This window comes from Fringilla coelebs (genome assembly GCF_963513975.1).
Source record: "Fringilla coelebs genome assembly, chromosome: 4".
NCBI lineage: Eukaryota > Metazoa > Chordata > Aves > Passeriformes > Fringillidae > Fringilla > Fringilla coelebs.
Genome location: NC_140032.1, coordinates 58,386,870 through 58,406,273, shown reverse-complemented (window position 1 = coordinate 58,406,273; position 19,404 = coordinate 58,386,870). Strand labels below are relative to the sequence as shown.

At 40.5% G+C, this 19,404-nt stretch overlaps 1 protein-coding gene across 4 annotated transcripts in view; it reads left to right on the top strand.

The window, feature by feature from the left end:
* NR3C2 (nuclear receptor subfamily 3 group C member 2) overlaps positions 1-19,404 on the top strand; it is a gene marked incomplete at its 5' end in the record, with an annotated part of 186,314 nt that overhangs the window by 144,466 nt on the left and 22,444 nt on the right. For all 4 annotated transcript variants that reach the window (XM_084204668.1, XM_084204670.1, XM_084204669.1 and 1 more), the window contains 2 exons: positions 13,164-13,502; positions 13,914-14,058. In XM_084204668.1, coding sequence (XP_084060794.1) covers positions 13,164-13,502; positions 13,914-14,058 — 484 coding nt within the window. The remainder of the gene's footprint in view (positions 1-13,163; positions 13,503-13,913; positions 14,059-19,404) is intronic.

Genomic DNA, 19,404 nt, shown 5'->3' with positions numbered 1-19,404 from the left:
GTGTTCAGAGGAAGTTCCTCTTCTGCCATGGGATGTGCCATATGTGCAGAGGGGACAAAAATGTGTGGAAAGATCAGCACCGTGCAGGGCTGGAATCCTTCCCTGCCTCAGCTCCCCTGTGAAACACTGTCGAGACTTCCCGGCATTGGTATCCCACAGCAGTGAGGAGCAGCTTGCTGAGGGACCCTTTGGATCTGGAAGGGACATAAAATAGATTTCACCTTGCAAATTACACAGTTCATCATTCTGTCTGCAGAGGCTGCCTGTGAAATCCGAGTCCTGGGTCCGCATACATTTACATATGTAAGACACTTGGAGCGCAAGATGCTGGGTGTGATTTGTAGGCTTCACTGGCAGATACCCTTATTTTTTATACATTGAAATATTTCAGTAATCTGAAGAATAGGTTAATTAAGATGACCAGTAATAAGATATAGTACTTCAGCTTTTTGCCCAGCTTTCCACTTTCTGTTTAAGAACTCATACTAGTAGGGTTTTAAATGGCACTATTATTTTCAGTTACTGGAGCTTATGTGGTTTATATTATCATTGTTCCTATATTTTTGAGGGAAAAAAGAAAAAGACAATCTGAAAACCTGGGGAAAACATCAATACAGCAAAAGTGTGTCCTCTTATTTTTCTTTAGAATTTTCTATTAACCATGATTTCATAAGTTTTAAAGGAAAATAAACCCCTTTGTGTAAGGAACAAGCAGTTTGAGGTATACATGTGGTTAAATTTTATTTTTCATTTAAACTTTAACTGCAGAGTATTTTGAAATGCCATTAACTTTAATGCATTTTTATTTGCATTTATTATGTAGCATTTTCTTCTGAGGGAATCCAGTCAATAATTTTTTAGCTTGAACATTCAGCTGGGTTTTTATCAGTTCTTTCAACAGAGCTTTAAAAACACCAGCAGGTTGGAAAAGATTTTTAAGTAATAAGCAATACTATTTAAGTAATGAGTAACAAACAAATAAATAATATTTAAGTAGGTTATAAATAAGTAACAGATAATAATAAGTAATAGATAATTTGCCTGTTGCTTATAGACCTGCCATTGAAGATGATGTAGGAGCCAATTTTCTCAGCAGTTAACTTTTCCTGCTTTTCTGTCCATGTTATTCCACTAAAAGGGCTGTCAATATTGGAAGAGGCTGCTCAGGGAAGGATGTTTTCCTTCAGAAACCATGTAGATCTGGTGCTTAGAGACATGGTTTAGTGATGGACTTGGCAGCGTTGGGTTAATGGTTGGACTCAATGATTTTAAAGGTCTTTTCCAACCTAGATGGTTCTGTGATTCTTGAATATTGTAGATAACTATGAGAACAGTCACATGCAGCAACTGTTGTGAATGACAGTTAAAAATGCAGAATTATGAAGAGACTGGTAATATCAGAGTAATCTCTCGGGCATCAATTAAAAGCAATATTGAAAGTGTGTCCTTGTACTTGGCATTTTGCTGATGATTTTATTCTGTGTGCAAAGGCAGCTGGAGAAGATGCACTGTAGGGGTTCAAGAGCCCATACCTCACATCCAGCAGTCCCTGATCAAACTCCAGATCGGGTTCATGCTTTGTTTTTGCACATTTTCCTGGTTCCAGCTCTCCCTTCTGCAAGAGCCCCGCTGCCAGCAACATTTGTGTTGCCTCCAGGACCAGCCCTTCAGGCTTTTGGCGTGGGGCTGCTGGACTCCAGACTTCCCGTTCTATCTTCTGGACTCTCCATCGTAGCAGTCAAGGCGCAGCACCCTTGGTTGCCAGCATTGCAAAGGAGCTGCATCCCTTCTGGGCTCCTCTGGGAGTGTGTGTCCCAGCCTGCCTCACGTCCTGCAGTGGTGCTGTGCACGCAGGCTCTGGGGGTGCTGTCTGATTCTGGCTGTGCAGCACTCCCTGTGCAGGCTCAGAGCCTGCTCTTTCCCCAGAGCTTCACATTCTGTACACGGTGCCTTGCTTTGGTTCAAAACACAAGATGGGTGATCACAGTTTTCTAAAAGGAAGATTTTCAGCATTTCTCAAAGTTGTTATATGCAGTTCTTGGTGATGGTTTGTTTTTTCCTGAATCACCAAATTATCACTTCCACAGTGATATTATTATTACAGTTTCCTTCCACAGTGCTGTAAGTCCATATCCTTTTTACTCTTCCTCACAGTAAAAGCGTAGTCTTTGCTGTGAAAACTTGCCTGTCTCCTGTTCCTCTTTTTCCAGAGCTGCTGGTTGTCACCAGAACCCTTTAGAAACCTGCCCCTGTGGTTTGTGATGATGTGTTTCCATTACTCACTTCCCCATCATGAGAGAAACTGCAGGAACAGGAGGAACTTGTCCTTTTCACCAAGCTGTTGCTTCAGAGAATTTCCACCTGAATAAGAGGGCATGAAGATTTAACTTGCCATGCTTGCAACAACCTTGGCCAAAGCAGGGTGGGCTCACAATGCTGCATAGTGCTTCTTGTTATTAATCTTATTTCCTGCTTTTTTCTCCCCACCAATTCCCAAGTGCATGGCTTTCCATGTTTTGTATCTGTGTTTTGCCAAATTAAGTGTGAGGTGTGGCAGGCTTACCTGGCTCAAAAAGCAGCCCTTGGAGTCCAATGACAGCAGAGAGAACATTTCCCACAGGTTATGAAGGGAACATTGGGCACATTTAAGCCTTAGAAATACAAAGCAGCAAGCAGCTGGTGTTTAACAAGAGGGAGGCAAGGTGAAGGCACTGGATGGAATGTTTCTAAACCACCCAGTACACATCTTCCTGCACACTGGGGCTGGTGATTTGTGTGCTTTTGTGGTTCTCTGCCATCAGCTTTCCCAGATCATACAAATGGGTGATGGTAGAGATTTGCCATTACCCCGGAAAATGGTTGATATTACCTACAGTGTTTTCACTAATGTTCAGGGTGATTTATTGAAGCAGGAGATTAACAGGGCTATACTCTTTTTTCTTTTTTAATGACTAATCATGAACTAGATGGTGAAAAATATGGCCAAGATGACTGCAGAAGATAAACAGCCCGGTTGTATTTCACAGGTAGCTTTGCTGTTCTGGGAAGTGAGGTAGATAATTTCTAGAAGATGAGGGACAGACCAGCATCATTCAATGGATTAGGAGTAAGGTCATCTGACAGAAATCTGAGTTGATAAAAACTGGGGATATGAAAGTCATACAGATGAGGAGACAAAGGATCTCACAATTTGTTGCTTGGGGGGGAAACAAAAAATCAAGTGGGAGTGTGGTAATGACATACCCAGGAAGACCACAGAAGGAAGGGCAGCACTTACAAAGCTTTGCTCTAGCAAGAACAGAAATTAAACACTCTTTAGTATGCAGTGGAAGTCTGAGCACTCAAGATACAGAATGAGAGGTGCTGTGGCACAGTTTGGTTTTGAAGGACTCTGAAACACTTGTTGAGAACCTTTGTCTCCAATGTAAATATGAAGTTTTATACATGGTAAGTATCTGTCAGGGTTTTATCATGTTGTGATCAGGATGGAGGGCCCATAAATTATGTAACAGACATGGAACATGGGGTGTCAACCCAAATAAAAGCAAGAGAGAAGACTTGAATGAGGAGTGCCTTGCAGAAGGCTGGATGGGAATGGCTGTCTTGGGAGGAACATTGTTGCTTGGCATAAGGCAGAAACCAGTGACCATAGCCAAGAGTACTCAGTCTGGTGCAGTCAAAATCTGTTCTCCAAAGTTTCCTTAACTTTCTTTTTAATCAAATTATTACCAATACTCGCAGTTCAAGCTGCTGGTGTTCCATTCCAACAGGTGTCTTGGAGTTGTAGGTGATCTCATCTTCGCATTTGTTGTTGACATTTTACTGCTTGTCTTTATTTGATGTCAAATAGAATAATCAAAACCACTGATGCATTTAGTAGACAACTCTTAGCTCAAGAATTATTGAATTTGCCATACGCTTGAAGGATGAATAAATAATCAGTAAAAAATTAGTTTTGGGAGCATCTGAAAAGGACTGATTAAGATTGGCTTTCATCAACATTCTAATTTACTTTTGTAAGCTTTTTTTTAAGGCTTTGTTTATTGGATGATTTAAATATTTAGTAAATACATTTCTTTTGAAATTAATGAAGAAGTACAAGAGAGAGTTTTATATACCAAAAATGTTAGATGTGAGATTGTGTTATGTGATTTTGGGATTTAATATGCAATATATATGGGGGGAAATTTTCATACTTTAGCCATTTCTCATTAAAAAGCTTTATCAAAACCAGCTTGATTTGATTTTAACAGGAAACCACTAATTGGCATTTGGTGAAAGTTGTTCCCACACAGGGAGGAGTACCCCTATGAAACTGTTATTTTTCATTTAATTATCACTTTGAGGATTGCTGAGAAACAAGCAAATGTGTTAGACATTTTCCCTGACAACCTAAATATTCCTGTAAAATGCACTTTGGATCTTGGCTTTCTTTTGTCACTTCTGTCCGCTGTCTCTTCATGAACGCTTAGCCTGAAACTCAACTTAAAAAAGGGATTGATTCCTCTCTCTCTTACCCAAACACTCCCCAGGGCTCATCCCTGTCCCACATGATGGACAGGTGGATAACCTGAGCTTCACCCTTGGGTCAGACCTCAAAATACACAAGATTTGATCTGGGCTTTCACCTGAAGATTTTTGAGACACTGCTGTGTGCAAACATTGGTGTGAGGTGCCACCTCCCTGCAGGTGTTTGCATTTCACTGCTCAGTATCTCGAGCCATAAGTGTAATCAGAAGAAAATGTGGATTTTTCATTAAAATATCATGAGATTTCTCATGAAGTGGGCATGTAATTCCTCAGAACAGTGTTCTTCCAGAATGGTTCCTGGTTATACTGAAAAGACATCTGGAGTAGAATCCTGTTGAGGATCCAGCAGTAATTGTAATGATTACATGTATTGCAAAGAAGGGAGTAAACATGTAAATCTACAAATTTGGATCAGAACTCAAAAGCATCTTCAGATCCAGTTTTGGAAACCAACATGATGGCATTTTTGGTACAGACTGGGATGTTGAGAAGCGCAAGTTGAGGCATGGGGAAATGGGATACCTGAGGGATGGCAGGGAAGAAAAAAGAGAATGGTTGTGTGATGATCATGAGTTAAAGTCGGTGAGGTGAAATTGTTGCAAAAATAGGCAGTCTTGTGTGATGCCAAGGAATCACTCTGTTTCTTGTCTGAGCTGGCAAGTGTGGGCCTGATGATTGTGTCGGGTTTCAGCACTTCTGGGCAGGGTGGTAGGGATGGGGCAGCCTTGCAAAATTGTCCTGTTCCTGTGCCAGTTGGTGGGATTGCAGTACCTGGGGTACCTTTGTGAAGGACATGTCTCTCATGTCCTCTGGGCCTTGTCCAGTGTGAACTTATCTGCAAGTCCCTTTTTAACCTGTTCTGTTTTTTCACATCGGGTCTTTAAATTTAGAAAGGTTCCTCTAAGATCTTAACGGAATCTTCCTGAAATTTCATATCATGTATCTGAAGAAAGGTGTGTACAGATTAGAGACTGTCCAGGAAAGAACAAGGATAAGATGCTTAGGAAAAGAAAAAAGAAGAAAAAGAGTCAAAGAAACTCATTTCATGTTAGTGTAGAATGGAGAGGCTTTAAGAAGGTCATGATACCAGTCTTTCAATTCAAAAAGTGGTGTAAAAGAGGACAGGAATGATAAGCTGTTCTTTTTGGCCACTGGGAGAATGATGAGGAGAAATCAACTTCACTGCAGACAAAAATGATGCAACATTGGAGGTGTTGGGAGAACACTGGGTGGTTAGATAGTGGTGGGATATTGTGGAATTCTCTTTATTGGAGATTAATAACATACTGAGTTGGGCAAAGTTCGGTTGATCCTGCTCAAGGCGATGGGATAAACTGCTTCAGATATATTGTTTCTGTGCTTTACAGGCCTGTGCTCCAGCAGCATTGCACTGCATCATTTATTAGAATCTGTTCCAAACAAAGCAAAATGCAAACACTTCTGAGGTTGTTCTATAAGTAACCAAAGTAATATTTACCTAGTTGCAGTCTGTTTTATTAGGAGTTTAAATCCAACTAGAATAATGAACCAAAATACATCCAGGTGAACATAATGAAAATAGTACACAATTAGTATTAAAATGTGCATCAGAAGCTCTTTTTTTCTGTCTGTGTTGTACCTCCCTTTTTGGTATCCAGATGTAAACCAAGAATAAGAATTGCACTTATGGATGATCCTGGCTCTTTGCAGGGTCTGACCAAAGGCAGATAAAATGTGACATTTCCATTCATGCACGTTTACTCCTTGTCTTTAAGCTGTCCAATCCTGTCAGATTAAAGTGTTATTTATTAATTAGTAAACAGCATGCCAGACTATGTAATTGTTTCAGTTATGCCTTCCATTTCATTCCTCTGAATTCGATCATTAAATTGGAGCTACTTGTCCAGTAAAAACTTCTTTCTTCCAGTGGAGGATAAGAAATTAGGAAATTTTCTTCACTTTAATTAGACTGCTGATTCCTCAGGCTCAACAGCAAGTGATAGCATTTTCTATCACTTTCTCCTCTGGGTCACAGCTGTCAGAAACAGATTTTAAAATTTATTTTGCCATGTGAAGCCAGAGCCTTTGTTTTCTTCCTTACCAGCTGCAGTCTTGCTTTCTTTGCATATTTAGATGGACTACTGGATCTCTTTGGCATATCCCAAACACTACTGCAGAAATCACCCTTGAAAGGCCTCTGCTTTGCAAGAGTCGAGTCCTGTTGGCAGTGTGTCTTACGTGATAAAGTAATTTTGTGCTCTCCTTTTAAGTCCCTGTACAAGTTGTCCCTGCTTCAGTAGTTGCTCGTTTGCTTCCTCCCCTTGGTCTCTCCAGTTAAAGCAGTGACTCAGCTGCTTGCCTGTGTGCCTCCAGATTTGTACCTGATCCTTCCTCTCACACATGGCACAACAGGAGTTGGACTCGTGGATCCTTGTGGGCTCCTTCCAGCTCAGGATATTCTGTGATTCTAACACTTGGGGTTGCATTTAGAGGTTCTTTGTCTTCTGGAGCTACCTGAAAATCAGTGGTTTGCTTCCCAAAGTGGATAATGGGTTTTATGGAAGCTTTAGGGTCCTATCTTGGTTGTTCCTTCTGTGTTTCTGGAAGAAAATTAGCGTGCTTGAGTGCACTTTGCAGGGAGAATGGAATAATGCTGTAAGATCTCGTTTGCATTGCTGCTTTTCACTTTATTCCATGCATTCCCAGGCATATGGGTGTGTATATATGAAGTCTGTATTATTGTCTAGAAAATTCTCAGCAAAATCTCATTCCCATTGTGCTAGACAACTAAGTGAAAAAACGTCTGTACCAAGATAGCTCAAAATTTTCATGTCAAGATACAACAGATTTGGGGGAAGGGAAAACACTATTTGTGGTAGCAGTAAAATAGCTAATGAGAACAGATGTCAGCTCATTGAAGTAAGTGAGGCAAAGTCACCAGGCAAACATGATGAAAGTATTCAGAAGAAAGAAGAGTGGCATTTTGATGGAGCATTTTTCTGTACAAAGGTGGAGGCGCTGAGTGAGGGCTTAGAGAAGAATCTACCTTGAGTCAGAGCTGCCTAGAGGGTAGAATTGGCACCTTTGGTAACTGCTGCAGCAAGGTCCTGGAGGTTGTTTTTGGAGAGCAGAGGGAGCTGGTAGTGGCAGGGTGTGCAGGGAAATCCTAAAGCATTTGGCATGGGGTGGAAGGGAGAAAGCTGGCAGCTGTGGAGGCTGGGCAGGAGGTGGTGGTTGTAGCTCGGGTGTGGAGCTTGGGCACTGGACCTCAGTGGAGGAACCCAAGTGCTTGAAATGCAGGTGTTCACTGGCTTGGGTACAGAGTTACAGGTGGCCACAGTGAGTTTGTTTTGCAGCATATTGTTTACCCTCAGGCTGCCTAGACCCCTAGTGGTACAGCACACACTTAGAAATAATTCCAAATTACACCTCCCTTGTCTGAAGTGCCTATAGTCATTTGCACCTTCCCTGCCTTGTCTTTTTTATTTTGTGTATTTACTCCAATTGCTGCTTTCTCTTCTGCTTTACATCTTTTTTAAACATCCACCACTTTTTGTGTCCTCTGCTGTGTCCATTCTGGTTTCCCCTCTCTCTCCACTGAGAGGAGGTAGCATATGTTTTTATAATGTGCTTTTGATATCCCCCTTGGACTCAAACATGCATAGAACATAATAAAAATCTGTTGGGTCAGGATCAGCTCGGTCCTGGCTCTGGCAGAGCTTTTCAGATGTGATTAAATAAAGGTCTTAGTCATCTAAATTGTGACATTAGGTATACAAACAATAAATGATTTTCTGATGGACATCAAGGCAAGCTCCAAATATCATCTTTAAGAAAAAATAAATTTAGATTCCAGGGGATTGTCATCGCAAGTCTTGTGATTCACCCTACATAGAACTGCAGCTTATTTTCTAAACTTCAGACTTAGCTTACTTTTTTTACTTTCAGAGTACTGGAAGTGAGTGTGAATCTGCAGAGTATTTTACATTGTTCAGCTTCTAAATTTGAACACTAGCACAATTCTACAAACAAGATACTACTCTCTTAGAAATCTGCTGAATTAAATCATAATATTCATGGGGGCTTATCTACTATGAAAAACATTTTGTTCTTCAATGCTTCTAGATCTCCTTTTTTTAACAGTAATGTGATGAAAATTATTAATTTTCAGCCTATGAAAAATAGTGATTGGTTGTGTGGCCCCCATAACTTAATTTTTTTATATTCCCTGGGCACAAAGGGAGTATATAATGTATATAATCTGCATGAATTATCTCCCTCTAGACCAAATTTGTATAGCAAGTGTAAATTTACTGTGATATTTTTAAAAAGAGTATGGTAGTTTACCTACCTTGTGGCTACCCTAAACCATCAAGTTTTACCCTTAAAAATAAGGAATGCTATAATTTGTAGCTGATGTTCATGTTAATTTGTATTCCAAAGCTGCTTTACAATAGGGCCACAAGATAAGTGTTCTGTTATTAGACCTAGAGTAGAATTCCCTGTTGCAGATGACTAGAAACCTACTCAGCATTTCACAGATGGCACAAAAACTCCCATCCTGAGATGGTAGGATCCCTGTTTCAGCTTCAAGAAAGGAGACTTCCATGTGAGGTGTCAATAGTAAGGAACCAGCTGTTCAACTGACTTGCATCTTATTTGTTCCCCTATTTATTGTTAAAGCTACAGAGAATGGCTATGGGAAGTGCCTTTTTAAAATCCAGGTATGTGACTTTTCAAATGTTACACCTTATTTCTTTTAATTGGAACATAAAAACCACCTAAAATACTCAGCAAAGGTCATGACAGATATTTGAGATTTTAACCTTGGTGTATCTGCAGGTCTTTCTCTATTGTTTGTTTTTCTTCACCTGTTACTCTGTCTCAGGTGATTGAAAAATAGGAGAATTATAATATGATATTCTGGCTGCTCTGGCTGCAGTAACACGGAACAGGAGGAGAAGAAGTCCTGCAGTCACTGCTGCAGAGCCATTTGGATGAAACCCTTTTCCTAACCCCAGACAAGCTTCAGACTTCAGCTTTGTCACTGGAATGCCCCGTGCTTGCTCCATCCCCTGGTCAGTGTGGAGAGCCAGGGATTTCCTGAGTGTTTTCAGGGAGTAATCCTGACCAGCGTGGCTTTTACTCTCCATTTCAGAGGTGACTTAGTTGGTTTTGTAGCTGGTATTGGAGTGAGAGAGCAGATGTGAAAAACAGCTTTTAAAGAGCGCCTTGGAGTATGTACTGCTCAGTTTGTATTTAATCGTTACTTGTTGGTTTCTGTGGGAGTTACCCAACCAGTTGAGCTACAGCCCTGGCATGGAGCCAAATGAAAAATACAGTTTTCTTCACTGTAAACATGACTGTCAAGCAGTAATGTTTTTCTCAGCTTCATTTTAAAGGCATTATAATGGAAGAAAATGAAACTAAAACACATTTTTATGCCAGTTTTATACGTGGAAGAATGTTTTTTTTTCTTTTAATAAAAACTCTTAGAGAATAGAACATACAAACTTATGTCTTAAGTATGTTATCAGTTATCTGTGCTGCAAGGTACTTGATGGAGTTGGTAAACCAACACTTTTTTTTATTCTGGTGTAGTTATGGTGCAAATGCTTTTTTTTTTGCCTCTGTAAACATTAAAAATGTGTAGAGTTCTTTTTTTTAGTCCTGTTTTAATAATAGAAAAAAAAATAGTGCCTGAAAACTTAATGAATAATAGCACCAAACACTAATCTCAATCTCTTCAGGCTTATTTTTAAACTCTGTTTTCAGTGTCCAATGGCTCTGTTAACTCATTATCAGACATTCAGCTGAGCTTGCTCATCATTGCTTTGCTTTTGGGATTTATTTTGTTGAAAAATCTGTAAACCCAGCTTTGTCTTTCTAAGATAAATGCAAACTATATTTAGTGCTCACAGTGATTTCACCAGGACATCCTCATGTAGGTGCAACTGCACCACATGGGGAACAACTGCATTTTCATTTCCTTTTCAGGGCTGAACTTTCCAGGGTTGTCTGCTCTGCCTGTTAACATGAACATCAGCTACTCTGTTTTATTTTGCAGCATGAGGAAAATGCTTGTTTAACAAAATGATCAGCTGCTGCTTTGTAAAACTAATTTTTGGGTACTAGAGTTGAAAATGGCATCTCGAAGAATGGATGTTGCATCCATGTAGCTTGATGCGCCAGAGGATAAAAAAAATCCTTCGGTTGTGCTTCGTTGTTTGAATGAGTTTTTTTAAGATTTTCATAATAGAAAAGTAGGATCTGAACGGACTTTTAGAAGGATCTTCTCACAATTCTTGTGTCTTGAGACAGATTAAGCCGCAGTGAAACCTTTGCTGACAGATACTTGTCTCACCTCTTCCTTATAACCTCAAATGGATGCTATTGCAATTGCAGTAGCTATTCCTATGTAGCCTGTGCTAATTCTTTTGGTAATTATGAGGTTTTTGCGAAGATGTGGTTAGCTGAACAAAAGAACTTTAAATTTTATTAGGAGAAGTACATTTTTATTTGCATATTCAGTCCTTTTATTAAAAAATTCAACTTGCCTCACTTGGTCTGTCTGTCTGCAGGCATGGAGGAAATAAGGAATTCTCAAAAGCAGACGTACATCCTGAAGTGAATCAATGAAATTAATTTCCTTCACCTAATTTCCTCCAGCTCTCAGAAGCGAAAGTGATAAAAGTTAAACAAAGATCTCTGAAGTTCTCTGTAGGCTATCTGAGGGTTGTTTGCACTGAGATCAGCCAGGAAGATCCTTCATGGTGTGATGGAAATGACTACAAACTGATGTTGGGGTTTTAGACTCCCTGCTCCGTGCAGGACGTGCTGCAATAGCAGTGAATTTTATTTTTACCTTTTGAATGCCATAGTCAAGGAACTTCTCTTTGGGCACCTTCAAGATCTTGTGTATGAGTAGTAAGATCACTGTTTTCTGTAGCAGTGCCTCATGTTTACCCTAATAAATAATTTTTTCTGTTTAATCTTGGGATGAACCATCTCCTCTAGGTTGGAGGTACTGTCCTGGCGAGGAAGTGTTGAAAACAACAGGCTATTGTTGCACTTGGGTGTGCATTGTCCTGGCCCCTGGGCGTCTGTATCCTGCCTCGCTCATTCCCAGCCACTGGCTCTGGGCAGGCAGCCCCAGTGTCAAGGAAACAGTGAGACATTAATGGCTGCTGTCACCAGAAATGGTCTGAGGGCAGCAGCAGCACCTCTGCTGCTGAAGGGGGTTTCTTAAAACATTGGTTTATACAAGAGGGATGAGGTGGTTCTGTGGGTCTCACTGGGGAGGAACAAGAGCATAGAGCAAGCTTTGAAAGCATCCCAGGAGGAAGTGGCGTGGCATGCTGAGCTAGAGTGGGAGTGAACATTTTGGACAGGTGGAAGTTGTCCAGAAAGGATCCTGGAACTGAAGAAAAGGAGTTATATTTAAGGAAAGATAGGGGAGGGGAATTGATAATGGGAAGAAACTTCAGGAGATGAACTTGGGAAAGGATATGGACTAGGAAGGGGCTATTTGCAATAGTATTCCAAGTGGGAAAGAGATAAGCTTGTATTTACTGATGCCAGTAAAAGCAATGTTGTAAGAATCAAGAAAGAGGAAGATAAAAGTCCAGACAAGGATTTTAGCTGTGTCCAGATAGATAAAGAATTCATTTGAGAGAAGTTACTCTGAAAGATCTGCAAACACTTAAATGTAGTTCATTATTTCTTTATTTTAAAGATTATTTGTTGTTATTGTTACGTTTCCCTATTGCAAAAAGGGTGATGATGGGATTTTGGTTTGGTTCTTCATGTGTGGTTTTTTAACAGAATTGTCTTGATTTTTAATTCCAATTATTTTCTCATGCTATGGCAAAGTTGGGAATGCAGCCCACAGGGAATGGTGCCTGGCCTCTCTTCAAGGAGTCGAAGCACTGCAGTGTTGCTGGCTTCTAAGAGTACTTAATAAAGAAAAGTAGGGTGGGTAGAATTAAAAAAAAAAAAAAGGAAATGAAAAGGGAAGACAAATCATCAGAATTATCAGAGACATTGGTAGCAGTGAGAAAGGTGTTGCATGAAGTTCAGTTTTTCTTCTTAAGAGTGGATAAATATTTAAGCTTTAAATATTCAAGAGAAATAGGTAAAGCTGTTATGGGCATATCAAAGCAGCAAAAGGAAGGGGTACTTGACTAACTTGAGCTGTTCAAAATGCATTCACTACATTTCAAGTTGAGGCAAAAGCTTAGGAGGGCTCTGGGTCTGCTAATATTGTGCAGTTTTCTTTTGATGACCAATGCAATGCAGATCATGAATTGCAGTCTTGTAGGTGATAAGTGATTACAGTTCTGAAATGTTTAGTTGGCACTGACCACAGTAACTAGGATGTTTTATGCATGTCTGTATGGAAGCAGATACTGGACATTCTGTCATATATAAAAACATCCAGTAAAGCAGTGAAAATGAGCTTAGAGGTGTCTTTTGGTCCTTTTTCCAGTGTGACAATGCTGCAGGCAGTGAAGTATTTCTTAAGGTCCTGTGCCTGTTTCACTTAAGAGCTTTGAGATTATACTTTGACTTTAATTTCCTGCATAAAGCCCAGAAGCCCAGGGTTTTGCTGGCTTTCTGTACTGACTCGCTTTTCTCATTGCTCATGTTCACAGCCCGGAAGTCCAAAAAATTGGGGAAATTGAAAGGGATGCACGAGGAGCAGCCCCAGCAGCGGCAGCAGCCACCCCCGCAGAGCCCCGAGGAAGGGACGACGTACATCGCGCCCGTGACCGAGCCCTCTGTCAACACTGCACTTGTCCCCCACATGTCTGCTATCTCACCAGCACTTACTCCCTCTCCTGTTAAGATCCTTGAAAGCATTGAGCCGGAGATCGTGTACGCAGGATACGACAGCTCGAAGCCGGACACGGCGGAGTACCTGCTCTCCACCCTAAACCGCCTGGCCGGCAAGCAGATGATTCAGGTGGTGAAGTGGGCGAAGATACTTCCAGGTAGGAGCGTGAGTCATCTGCTGAGATGTCACTACACTGTTTCTTTTAGTTCAGAGAAGTATTTGCTTGGCAAATTGCATCGTTTATCCATGGACTCTGTTGAGAAAACCGGCAACTGGGGGTTGTGAGAGATGAACCTCTGAGAGAAGAATAGTTGGGGTTTTTTTCTTATTTTATGTAAAGTTTGTTTCAGATGTCTGTGGTTGATATTTAAAAAGCTTTCTATTTCAGTAATAGCCTCTTAAGAAGAAAACATGTTTTGTCACTGGAATGAAAAATTACGGTTTTATCTTTTTCTGAATTGGGAGTGTTGCTCTTGTTTGTGAATACTGGAAAATAACTAAGCAATGTGTTTGGTGATGGTTTGACCAGCCCTTGTAGTTCATGGGTATTTTCTGGTTTGATCTCTAGGATTTAGAAACTTGCCTCTCGAGGACCAAATTACTTTAATTCAGTATTCATGGATGTGTCTGTCATCGTTTGCCTTGAGTTGGAGGTCGTACAAACATACAAACAGCCAGTTCCTCTATTTTGCTCCAGACCTGATCTTCGATGAGTAAGTATTCCTTAATGGCCCTTTTCAGTGCAGGCTGGAAGGATTGCTGTCTTTATTTGGTTTTTCAGGCATACTAGCATTCTAAGAAAATTTCAGCTAATTCTAGCTTGAAAAGCAGCTGAAGTTTTAATTTTTTTCAGTGGCTCACATTTCAATTGCCAAAGCTTTGATTACTGCCATCCACTCTTCCTTATGTATGGGGTTGTGTTCTCAAACTGGGACCATCCCACTGGTTTGAAATGTGACCGATACACAACCGCAATTTATAGAAAAGAACATTTTTTGGTATCTACTGGAGCTTGGAAAAATATCCAGCTTCTAGGAAATGTGAATGTTTAAATTACTGGGGTTTTTCAGAGCAGTCATATAATGGTGCTTTTGTTAACAATATACAGCTGTTCAATGTGTTTTCTTGACAGTCTTAATTACCCTTCTTTGCGACCGTGAAAGAAGCCAAAATGTTTTTTCAGTAATGAAACATAACTTCTTTTATGATGCATACAGACAAAAAGAAGGATCAACCATTCTGTCTGAGTATGTGTTCCTTCATATTTTATGTTTGTGTGTGTTTAGTGCTTTGCTTTTGATGACTATAATTTAATTTCTGTTCCATTCTCCTAGTGTTTATTACAAGACAGTAAAGTAAAAAATCTAAGTGAATGCACAGGCAGTCAAATGGGGCTTGCATCATTTGCTTATCCCAGAAGGTTGGGGGGCAGTTTAGAGGTAAAAAGGAGACATAATCAATAGGATATGGGTGCACTTGGGGGAAAAAAACCCACAAAACAGGAAAAGAATTAGCAAAAACAAAACTTAGCACTTAATCCCCTGATGCATTCTGAAATCTTTTTCTTGGAAAAGATGCTTTGTCGCTGTCCATCTTAATAGTCTGTCTTTGATTTAGGAATCCCTAAATAATTAATGAGTATGAGATGGGTCCCAAAGCAGTGAGCAATATCAAACAAGGATTGTTTGGTTTAGGGTTTTTTTTAAGAGGGAGAACTGGTGATTTACTTCATGTGGCCGAAAATGTAGTATCAGCCATTTTCCATGTTGAAAGCACCTCCATTATGACTTGAGCATTAGAGAATTGTCGCAGGGAAAAAAAAAAAAGGTATCTGTAGCCAGAGGTAAGTGAAAATGTGAACTTTGAAGAGTTTAGTTCTCCTGGGGGAATGTACACTAACAGTTCAAACACAAAAGCAGCTTTCCCTCATCTCAAGAAAGTCAGTCAGGGGGTCAGAATTTATTGGACAAAGAAATCAATCCTGCTTGCAAATAAAAGTGTGTGCATTGCTTGCTCTTGTTCCACTGCAGCTGGAAGCAACTTCGAGAATTTGAGATCAATTGAGAGTTTTATGCTGCAAGCCTTGAAGATAGGTGCCTGTAGAATTATATTGAGGTTGAGGTAGGGATCCTTGCAAAAAGGAGTACAAAATTAAAACATCCCAAACCAGATATGTAATTGAGATAGTGGTCTAGTCTCCTGTGTATTTGGCAATATACTCATTGCAGAGAGAAGGCAAATGCTTATAAATAGAGAAAAAAAAATATTGCCAGGAGATGTAAGAGGGATACAGGGCCTTTTGAAGTAGGTAATCAGGGCAATAAATTTCCATGGAGGTGAAAGAGTAGGACATTTGGTGTTCACTCTGAAACAGTAATGGACACATCTCTGGAACACCAAGCGTTTCCTTTCACACACACTTTGCTTGTGTTTCATACTCACTGGGCATCATGGCAGGCACTTGTTCCAGGTTCTCACATTGCCACTCAGAATGGTGGTTGAGGCTGCATTTGGAGCCTGAGTTTGGGGCTTTCTGGCAAAGTAAAGTTGTGCAGAGAGCCAGCAGAGACTGGCTGAGGTGGTCAGGGCTGACTGGGACAGTGAGGGACCTGATGATGCAATGTGGATTTAATTGCACCCTTCAGCTTCCTAATGAGTTGTAGAAAAGATGAAGTCTGGCTCTTCATGGAGGTGCTCAGGGGAAGAATGAGAGTTTGTGATCCCAAGCTTGGAGCAGCACTGCCTCCTGGGCAGCAGGAGAAGACATTTCCGAAGGAGAGGGTGAATCAGCCCATCGGGTGCCCGGAGAGTCTCGGTCCCAGGTGATGTCCGAGCCTTCACTGGGCAAAGCCCCAGGCAGCCTGCTCCAATGCCAAAATTAGCTATGCAGGGAACAGGGGTTTGGACTTGAGCCCTCCAGAGGTCCCTCCCAAACTACTGTTTTGTGATTCTAAGTTGAGATGCAGTGCTTTTCCCAGTTTTGAGCTAAGGCCAGAGATTACTGGAATTGTACAATACAGTTCAGTGTAGAAACCATTCCTGTAATACAAAATACAGTACGTATTCCTGTTCATGAAGGGCTTTGAAGCTTTGCTCTGAAATTGCTGAAGGCTGGTCTTACCTTTACTTTTTGAGTACCTTGAACTTGGAAATGTGCTGTGTAATTATAAGCATTGGCCTTTGTTTCTGTGCCACAGAGTTTATTAGACCTCCTTGAGGTTTACTTGGTGAAACTTTCTGACTGCCCTTGGCATTTTAGGATATGTATTAATTGATGCAGAATGAAAGGGGATGCTTTACAATGCCTTTCCTTTTACTGGTTTGAGAGAGTTTTATTTCTGTTATCACCTGGCCAAGATTTTCTTGGTATTTCTTCATATTGTGTCTGGAGAGGTCATTTCCTGTTTCTGTACAAGAGAAAATAAGCAATGTCCTTGACCAGGCCCTGGGTGCCCCAGAGGGTTCAGCATTTTCTTCAATGAAAATGAGTGAAAGTAGAGGTTGGCATTAGTGGAATTATGTGGCTTTGTTTTACGTTAAATGAATTTTCCGTTTACTCTTAACTACTGTGAATAAAAGGAAGTTGTAATGTTTCTGGAGGGCCATGATATATGATCTTGTTTTCTTTCTTGTTCTGAAGGCCTGTAAACAAGGCCAATAACAAATGAGGATCTGTATTGTTAGTAGCTGTTAAATGTAGTTTTGATTGTATAAATACAGTGCAAAATGCCTCCCTACTCATATGTGGTTTGATTTTCCTGTTAGGCTTGTGGAAGGCTGGAAATATTTGTCTGCCTTCATTTAGTCATGCTACCTATCTAATTAAGTGTACTGTTTGTCTTTATGGTTCAAGCATATATTCCATTGATTTAATTGGGCTTAACTGAACACGAAGATTTTAACTGAGGGATAAGGAAATGGCTGCACAGCCTGTCACAGTAATGCCTAAAAAACAGCCTGAAAAGAGGCATAAAGTAGGGTGCTTTGTGTTGTGTTTAAGTTATGGCATGTGCAGGTTTTTAATCCATTTCTTTTTAACGTAGTAGCTGTGATCAGAATTATTATTCTGTAGATACAGCTTTGGTTTTAATCCACAGTAAATCTTTAGAAGACCGTGATACACATGACACCACATAACTTGTATTGAGGGTAAACACTCTTAAAGAATGACTGCTGCATATGGGATAACATTCAAAAAGTGTTGTAGTTATGTTTGTAGGCTATGCAAACTCAAATTCAAGAAGTTGCAAAATTCCAGAATTAAGGTGGTCTACAAAATCATAGTTTAAGCCCTTTAGGTGATGCTTTGAAGACTGTATCCTTTACAAAACCCTTAAGTTATACTATCCCTTAATATTTTTCCCATGTGACTCCTTTGATCAGGTTGGATGAGATGTAAGGATTATGTAGTGAGAGACTCTAGGACGTTTTCTTCATTTGTTGTCATTGAGGAAGCCTTACCTTGAATGGGTCTAGGGATTTGGGAGAACAGAGATATTAATGGGGAAGATTTTCTTAAGACATGGGAAAAGACTGTCCCTAATTCAAGCCCTAAGCTCTGAGACTTTTCAGGTTCCTCCTGCAAAAGTAACAGAAATCTTGCAAGAAAAAGAAAAAAAAAACGTTTATTTAACTCAAGGGAGAGAGAAAAATTTTTTTTAAGATTTAACCAAAGACTTTAGCTAAAATTTTCTAATCTAATTCAACCTGAGGCAGGCACATGTGTGGATAATCTAAGTCCAGAGCATTACATGCGTAAAATCATACACAATTGAAAGCAGAAAACCAAGTAGTGCTGGCTGCAATGGGTGCAAGAACAAAGCAAGGGATGTCAAAACCCCATGGTTTGTAACACCAGCTTAATTTCAGGGATTCTGGCTGAAAGTCTGCAAAATACTCTTTACTACAGGGAGCAGCCTTAAACAGGATTTCTAAGGCATGGTTCTGGTAGGGCAAGGTAGGGCAGTTAGTTGCAGCTTCCATTGCTTTTTCCCTTACTGGATGAATTAATCGTAGAGCTAAAGGCTACCATGACTCTTTCCTTGGCTGTGCCCTTTTGAGGGAGAAGTCCTCAACATTTTTGAAAAGAGGTGGTGTGCCAGTTCATGTCTACAAGAAATGAGCCCAGCCTTTCAAAAGTAGGAGTTTTTCTGTCTTTGCAGTGCAGAAGCCAGATGCCTGAATTCCAGAGAAAGGCAAGGGATGCTCCTTTTTGCTCAGGTTTTAACGGGCTCAGGCAGTTGCTGTCCGCCGGCTACTGGTGACAACATCCCAGGTATCTGCTTCCACCCATACATTAAGTCAGGGCATTGGCTGGCAAACTTTCAGAGGCTCAGGAAGGAATAAAAAGCATTTACAAGTTCAGCACTGCCAACAGAAACCCAGCAGGAGCCAAGACACGGAATGGCAGGGATCCTCACTCACACAACGTGGGAAACCAGTGGGAGCGGTGGGACATGGGCTGCCTTTGGGGCCATGGCTCGTGCTCCCAGTACATCTCCTCCTCCCAGCTGGAAGCCAGAACTGCATCCTATCCCTCATGGCAAGCTGTGCTGCTTATCCATTCCTTCCCCTAAGGAAGATGCATGGTGGCTTCTTATTTCTCCTTAAGGCAAAAACACAGTTGATGGCATTGATGATGAATATTAAAACTCAAGCCGTTGCTCCTCCTCTAGATATTGGTTTGTGCTGGCATAAAAGCCCCAGAGGGACAACCCAACCCTGGAATTCCCCCACAGGTCTTGATTTATTTTTTGCTTTTTGGTTTAACATTGTCTCTCTGTAGATTTTAGAGATTCTCTGCAGATTTTTGAATCTGCAGCTACTTCTGAAAAGACTGAAATTTCAAAATAATCTCCTATTTTTAACAAATCTACCCAAATTATATTATTTACCATTCCAGCCTTACCTGGCTGTAAAATAGCAGTGATGTGGGATACTGAGAGAGTTCAGTGATGCTGAGGCACACTGTGTGGAGACACTTTAGTACGTTAAAGTACAGCATCAATATTTCAACAGTATTTTGCAAATGCACTGCATGACTAATGTGCTGTGTGTTT